We start from the raw sequence: 6,856 nt of genomic DNA on the forward strand, positions 1-6,856 counted from the left end.
AAAGTAACATACCAATATTAAATTTTTATTAATACAGCGCACGCTCGGTAACGTGAACTAATTCAAACCAAGGCAGTTCACGTTAACAAAAGTGTTCACGTTTTGGAATGCCCAAAAAGACTAAGTAAATATATTTTTTCACATTTTATTCTTGTTTTCGTTACATGTTAATTGAAAATTAAGTCCCATCGTATGAAATTATTTAAAAAACATCAGTAATCTTTGCTTGTATCTTCTGTTTTTCTAAAACTTGAAGCACAGCTTTCTCCCTTAACCGTCTTAGCACACTCTTATCATTTTGATCGACGTCTTCATGATCAGCCCATATTAACGCCTTGTTGAAAATTTCATCTGCTTCAGTCGGCTTAATTTTCTCCAGTTGCTCTGATACGGTATCATCATCGGATTCGCCCTTTTGTTGATGATCGGCGTCTGCATTGCCCTCCTCTGTATCTTCGTTCCATTCATGAATGGCTGGTAACGTGAACTCAATCTGAAATTTTTAATAAAAAAAAGTTTTTTCAATAGCCCACATACATATCTTTGAGCATATCTGTGAACACGAACGAACCTCAGGATTTAAACTACTAAGGAGATCGACGGTGTCGCCCATCAAGGTGCGAAGTTCAGCTTCCCATTTTTCTTTTAAAACCGCCAACGGAACATTATCTTCGGGATCATCATTGTTTACCGCAAAATTTAAAATACTGTTCCAGCACTTAGCTCGAGCAAATCAGACTTTGTCGCTGCTATTGAAGCTAGAAGGCTGTTTCTGTAATGCAACTTAGTGATTTTTATTGCATTCTGATCCATCGGTTGAATGAGGGTAGTAATACTGAAAACAGTGACCGACGTAAGCAGGCCCTTAACGCAGCCCCTAACGAGCACAAAAACTCATCCCGTAGAGAGCAACTGCGTTCTTTTAATTACATATTTACACAATACATCGGTTTGTGTGTGTATGTGTTTGGTTGTATCTACACAATGTTGCTATTGATATTTTTGCTTACACACTTTTTCACACATCCGCGTTATCAGTTACAATTTTTCATTCTTTAATAAACCAAAGCCCAAAACCAACAAATGCAAATAGTTCATTTATCTATAATTAACATTATTCAACAGTTTTTTTAAGTTATTTTAATAAAAACTATAATTTTTCTAAGTTTATTTTGTAAATGATTTCAAAATATACTGCTTGGCAACACTGTGTAGTGAGAAAGCAATCAGCTGACAGGGTTCTACGGGAATTTTTAAAAATCCTGAGATAAAATCTACGATACTACGGCACGGAAGGAAGAAATTTTTCATTTACATGGGGTTCTCATTAGTGTGATCGTAACAGCTGACAGGGGACTGCGTTTAACTTAAAAGGAACAAATGACTTATGAAACCATTGCTTGAAAATAGCCGACCTCATCCAGGCGGATTTCGAGCTCTTGCAGTCGGTGGGACACTGAAAGTTTTTAAAACAGCATGGATTATTTGCCCTTCCAATTACCAAAAGCTTAAGCTTGTGGGATCCAGTGGCGTTTGAACAGCATAAAACCGTGATTCGCTGCTTCTCGGACTTTACCCTGGGGCTCTCTTCTCCAAACTTGACGCGTACGTTTTCTCTGGCAAAAGTCTCCAGAATAACCCCGACTCATCAGCGTTATGTAACTGATCGTTGCACAACTCCTATTCGGCCATTTTAGCTTTAAGTTTTTCTTCAAACGGATCCACTAGCTAAGGTTGCGAAGACAGTTTTTCGCCTGATATTTTAAGAAAACGAATACCGTACCACTTCTTGAATCCTTGGAGCCATCAATCACTAGCGAAGAAGTTTGCTTCATTTTCTTTAAATTTTGCATGCAGTGTTTTGGCTTTTCTTGCAACATTAGAGCACTTAATGGCCAGTTTTTTATCTCGCATTCAGATAAACCAACGATAAAGAGCTCTCTCCATTTTGGAGAAGAACGCAGTGTTTTTCTATTTCCAGGTCCACAATACCTGTTGTTTACACATTTTAAAATCACTTGCTTTTCCGGTTTAATGTTACAAATTGTTGATTTAGCAACATTATATTTATGTGCTTAATAACACTAACGCTTTATTGGCATTGATTCTCAACTCAATCGCTTTAAAATGAAAACAATTTCAATGCGACCAAGGCGCATTTACTAAAAGTGGTGGCACTAGACCAACAACAATGTTCTATACGTTTGATTGTTAAAGCAAAGTATTGTGAAACTAGAAAACAAATAATGAGTTCGCTTTGTTTCATTCTGAGCTGGCAGCCACATGGACACGGCGAAAGAAAAACAAAAATATATCCATTGATTTACCAACACCACCTTTAACTAAAGAATGTGGACTTGTACATCAAATTACTTTTTATCCCAATAATTTCACTCAACTTCTATACCCTTATTTCAATGGTTCCCCAATAATTTTATACCATCTCTGTAATAAATTTCACGAAGGTATGCAAAAAACCACCTCTTTTTTCTTTATTTAAAATATTGAGTACTCTCTCACTTGTGTTTCCGTAATCGTCCATTGTCGATAATTGCATATTTTTACTTTTTAAAACTGGATGTGTAATTAAATTCATTAAAATGCACACACTACAAAACGGCGTACTTACGATATAAAATATATTAATATTAGTTTGGTGGAAATTATGGATTTCAATAGGAGCATCACCATTGGATGGTTTCCAATTGAATTTAATGAATTTGTTTTTACAAAGTGTGAGCATTATGTATATATATATATATACTAGTATTAATATATTTCTTGAAGAAACATTAATCTGCATGAAAAATTATATGGGAAGCATGTAATTGTCGGCTACACCCTTTTGGGGTGTTTGTAGCGTGTGCCTTAATGTTGTTCCTCTTATATTTACACTAATATAATTAAAATCCATAATGTAAATCAAAAGCCAAACGAAGGATTAAGTCGTTGCGTAAATTTGATGTTAACAGCAGATTTGTTCAATGTACTGTTAATAGGTACAAGAACAAATAGAGTTTTGAAATAACCAAGGAAATGCAGTGTTAGAAATTCATTTCAAAAAATTCCATTCACAGACTTTTTCTCCTATACATAAGAAATCCGGCAACACCGTTTTGGTTAATCAGCTGTTTTGCTTTATGTAAATAATTAGTTTCTGCACGCGCAATGTCGTCAACACAAAAATTAAATTCACTATTTAAAAGAAAATCAATAAGATATGGAGTACCATTCTTGTTTCTCATGGTTGGCGGTTCGTTTGGGTTGGAACAATTTTCTAAACTTAGGTAATGAAGTCAAATTATGGCCGAGTGTGTTAAAAAATATTCCGTTCCTCTTTATCAGATATGAGTTCTCCCGCAAAAGGACTGTGAGTCCACAGGAAATGGAAAAACTGGGTGTTTCAATGAAAAAATCCGATGAAGTTACGCTTGACAAAGAATATGAAAAAATCAAAAGCTTGAACATTGATGAATGGGAAAACAAACGCGGACCTAGACCGTGGGAGGAGACGCAATAGCGGTCCTAAAATATTTTTGCTTAAAAAGAGGCATCGGAAGTTTTAAGGAAATGCGTAGTTTAAATTTTAATTATTATACATTAATTGCACTGACTTTGTTAAAATATATAAACTTTTACCAAAATTGGTTGTATTATTGTTATCTACTATTATTATTTATGCCTCACTGTGAACAGTTCGTGAGTACAGATGTGACTCAAGCAAACACAAAAAAAAAAATATTGTCAAGCTGGCAGTTCTTTTAAGTGAACAGATATTTTGACATTCAATCGAAAAAATTCTCAGCTGGTTGGTAATATACAATCCGTGCGAAGATATCGCTTTCACCAACAAAACAACAAATTCGAACTGAAATTGTAATCAATTCATCTCCCTGCGTTTTCATAAAATTGTTCAAAATAACTTCCCAAAGTGAAATGACACCTAAACTAAAATTCGTCGAAGGTGAGATCTTGGCATACCGAAGCTTCCAGTAGCAACCGTACAGTTGTCACATGAATATAAATTTCTAATATTTGTTGTGTACTTTTGCAGGCGAAAAAGTTTTATGTTTTCATGGACCCTTAATTTATGAAGCCAAAGCCCTAAAAAGCACTGTTACAAAGGATAAGCAGATAAAATACTATATTCACTACGCCGGCTGGAACAAAAAGTAAGTAAATATCCGCTAACATAGTCCACTTTGTTTAACAAAAATAATATTAAATTCCGCATACTTAGCTGGGATGAGTGGGTTCCGGAGAATCGTGTGCTCAAGTACAATGAAGCGAATGTACAACGCCAAAAGGAGGTTTACAAGCAGCATTCTAATGCTGCCGGGAAGAATAAAAAAAGTAAGTAACCAACGGCGTCACTGAATTTATCTAAGAGTGTTTTTTTTTGTAATAAGCAGCAACACCTAAAGGCAAAAAGGGTGATGCGGCTATAGGAGTGGCTTCTAAAGATGGTACTGCTAGCGGCAGTAGTGAATCACGCGCGTCTACGCCTTCAAAAGAATTGAATACTACACCATTGGCGGCACCTGCAAGTTCTAGCCGAAGCAATCGCATAAAACCGACTACCAGTACTCCACTCCCCAAAGATAGTGAGGGAGGAATTTTTCCTAAAGAGGAATCAAATACCGCTTCAGGCACTAATAAGGATGATGCTGCCAAGGAGGAACCACCGAAAAAGAAGCGTGGGGGCTCCACATCAAATGCTAGTGACAAATCCAATAGTAGCGCGGCCAGCACTAGTAATAACACATCATCCACTCCTGCAGCTACATCCAACACGGCTGTTGGCGGGGCGGCAATTCATAGCCGTTTAGATACGTGTGTAGAATCCGAAGAAACATTCCTTTCCAAGGTGGAAGTGAAAATAAAAATACCAGATGAACTGAAGCAATGTCTTGCTGATGACTGGGACGCCATTACGCGCCAGCACAAACTGCTTGACATTCCCGCAAAGATTACAGTGCAAGATATTGTTGATCAATACATTGCCTTCAAAAAGACTTCTAAGTCGACAAATGCTTCCAAGGAAGTAGCAATAAACGACGTATTAAATGGAGTCGTCGAGTACTTCAATGTCATGATCGGCTCTCAGTTGCTCTATAAATTCGAGCGACCACAATATGCGGAAATATTGCAGCAGCATCCAGAAACTCCACTTTCCAAGCTTTATGGTGGATTTCACCTATTACGTCTATTCGTTAAACTCGGATCAATGCTGGGGTTCTCAGCGTTAGATGAAAAGTCAATGCAGATGTTGTTAGTGCATTTGCATGACTTTTTAAAATTTCTTGTTAAAAATAGTGCCACTTATTTCAGTATGACTAACTTCGTCAATGTAAGTCCAGAGTACCATCGTAACACTCAATGATTTTAAATGTGCTGCGGATTCAGAAATGGTAACGGTAAATAGATGACTATTGTTAAATATAATATTGCGTGGATCCGTAGATTTTCATAAAATTTCATTATAAAATCTCATTCGCATCTTCATAGCACGTCATTGAATATTTTTATTTAGTTACGACTAGCGTACCAATACAAGTTTGTAAAGGTTCCTTTTTTAGCGATATCACGAATTTAACTTTAACGTGATATGTTTCCTTTATTGTAAAGCCGATTGTAGATGTCATTCTGTATTCAATAATGAATTTATATTTTAACAAACATATATGAAAATGTTATACTTATGAGTTCTTAAATTAGAATAAAAAAACTTAAAAAATATAAAAACCTATCATTTACTTTTAAGTATTTTAAAGTTGCGGCCGCAATTGGGTAAAAGGCCTTTAAAAAGGATGTCTGAGAGAAACAAAGTAAAACAAGGCAAACAATTTATTTTTATAAGATTATCTTTTACAGTTTATTAATTTTTCATCAAACTAAAAAATGAAACTTACTTTAGCTCAGTTTTTTTTTACATTGTTTGTTACGTTTTCGACTGGGTCTTCTTCTTCACTACTGCTCGTCGGATAGAACTCACTGAAATCCTTTGGCTTTTTATGTGCAGCTTGCTCCTCTTCCAGGTATTCATTTTGCGCCCTTACTATTTCCTCGCTAGATTTGCATTCAGCATACTTTTTGAGTATACTTTCATTGAGTTCGATAAATGAGTGGCCCCAAGAAAATTTTCCCATATACCATTGCGCTTCCGCCTCGTAGCCACAAATATAGAGCGTAGCCGCTATCGCTTCAACACAACTCAATTTACAGGGCTTGCCGTAGTTTATTGGATTAGCTGCCACAAGATATGGTAACAAGCGTGGATGAGGGCTTCGCATGCGATTAAACGGAGTCTCTTCAAGTTTAGCCCATGAGCAATCAACCACCGCTATACCTGCCGAGGCAACTATATCTCTATCAAGCGGACTGACACAGTTTACACCTACCGGCGTTAGTACTAGACCGGGAAACTTCTGGCCCAAACGCAAATTTTCGATAAGACCTAATCGAGACAACTTCCGTCCGGAACATTTCTTTGGGTCACAATGATTAAGGTCCCACATGGCTACAGGAAAGTCAGGCGGATGCCCAACGCCATCTATACCTGCGTCGGAAGACGATGAACTGTTGTCACTGTCACCACTATCTTCGTCGCTGGCTAATTCACAGGCACGTTGCGCAAAATTTCGTTCACAGTTACGATTAGCTTTAACATTGCGGTATTGTCCATGTGCACCTCCTCCACGTTTGTTTCGACCTCGGTTTCGAGAGCTCATATTCAAATATTTTTTAAAACTATTTGGAATGGAAACAAAAATTAAATATCTCCGATGTCCTAATCGCAAAAATTGTGTTTGTTTATATATTCTTTTTTTGACAATTCTGACACATGCTTTCAAAG

The 6,856-nt window shown here is 36.7% G+C and overlaps 4 protein-coding genes across 4 annotated transcripts; 2 read left to right on the forward strand and 2 right to left on the reverse strand.

The window, feature by feature from the left end:
* Positions 1-190: 190 nt before the first annotated feature.
* On the reverse strand, positions 191-1,063 carry LOC128871731 (uncharacterized). Its single transcript, XM_054113735.1, has 2 exons — positions 572-1,063; positions 191-493 (listed from the first exon to the last, which is right to left on the reverse strand). The coding sequence occupies exons 1-2, from the start codon at positions 611-613 to the stop codon at positions 203-205; spliced, it is 333 nt and encodes a 110-aa protein (XP_053969710.1). The 5' UTR covers positions 614-1,063; the 3' UTR covers positions 191-202.
* A 2,058-nt stretch (positions 1,064-3,121) lies between these two features.
* On the forward strand, positions 3,122-3,644 carry LOC128871734 (cytochrome c oxidase assembly protein COX16 homolog, mitochondrial). The gene is made up of 2 exons (XM_054113738.1): positions 3,122-3,287; positions 3,346-3,644. The coding sequence occupies exons 1-2, from the start codon at positions 3,169-3,171 to the stop codon at positions 3,518-3,520; spliced, it is 294 nt and encodes a 97-aa protein (XP_053969713.1). The 5' UTR covers positions 3,122-3,168; the 3' UTR covers positions 3,521-3,644.
* Positions 3,645-3,756: 112 nt separating this feature from the next.
* Positions 3,757-5,693, forward strand: LOC128871732 (mortality factor 4-like protein 1). The gene is made up of 4 exons (XM_054113736.1): positions 3,757-3,964; positions 4,055-4,172; positions 4,241-4,353; positions 4,413-5,693. The coding sequence occupies exons 1-4, from the start codon at positions 3,937-3,939 to the stop codon at positions 5,381-5,383; spliced, it is 1,230 nt and encodes a 409-aa protein (XP_053969711.1). The 5' UTR covers positions 3,757-3,936; the 3' UTR covers positions 5,384-5,693.
* A 140-nt stretch (positions 5,694-5,833) lies between these two features.
* LOC128871733 (18S rRNA aminocarboxypropyltransferase) lies at positions 5,834-6,856 on the reverse strand. The gene has a single exon (XM_054113737.1). The coding sequence runs from the start codon at positions 6,729-6,731 to the stop codon at positions 5,919-5,921; it is 813 nt and encodes a 270-aa protein (XP_053969712.1). The 5' UTR covers positions 6,732-6,856; the 3' UTR covers positions 5,834-5,918.

This window comes from Anastrepha ludens, chromosome 2, assembly GCF_028408465.1.
Source record: "Anastrepha ludens isolate Willacy chromosome 2, idAnaLude1.1, whole genome shotgun sequence".
In the NCBI taxonomy this organism is placed as follows: Eukaryota; Metazoa; Arthropoda; class Insecta; order Diptera; family Tephritidae; genus Anastrepha; species Anastrepha ludens.

Excerpts from the sequence above, each read along its gene's own strand:
- LOC128871731 (XM_054113735.1), bottom strand. The coding sequence starts at position 613 with ATGGGCGACACCGTCGATCTCCTTAGTAGTTTAAATCCTGAG. Across the intron at positions 494-571 it reads TTAGTAGTTTAAATCCTGAG|ATTGAGTTCACGTTACCAGC; the intron begins GTTCGTTCGTGT and ends TAAAAATTTCAG.
- LOC128871734 (XM_054113738.1), top strand. The coding sequence starts at position 3,169 with ATGTCGTCAACACAAAAATTAAATTCACTATTTAAAAGAAAATCAATA. Across the intron at positions 3,288-3,345 it reads GAACAATTTTCTAAACTTAG|ATATGAGTTCTCCCGCAAAA; the intron begins GTAATGAAGTCA and ends CCTCTTTATCAG.
- LOC128871732 (XM_054113736.1), top strand. The coding sequence starts at position 3,937 with ATGACACCTAAACTAAAATTCGTCGAAG. Across the intron at positions 4,173-4,240 it reads TACGCCGGCTGGAACAAAAA|CTGGGATGAGTGGGTTCCGG; the intron begins GTAAGTAAATAT and ends CCGCATACTTAG. Across the intron at positions 4,354-4,412 it reads TGCCGGGAAGAATAAAAAAA|CAACACCTAAAGGCAAAAAG; the intron begins GTAAGTAACCAA and ends TGTAATAAGCAG.
- LOC128871733 (XM_054113737.1), bottom strand. The coding sequence starts at position 6,731 with ATGAGCTCTCGAAACCGAGGTCGAAACAAACGTGGAGGAGGTGCACAT.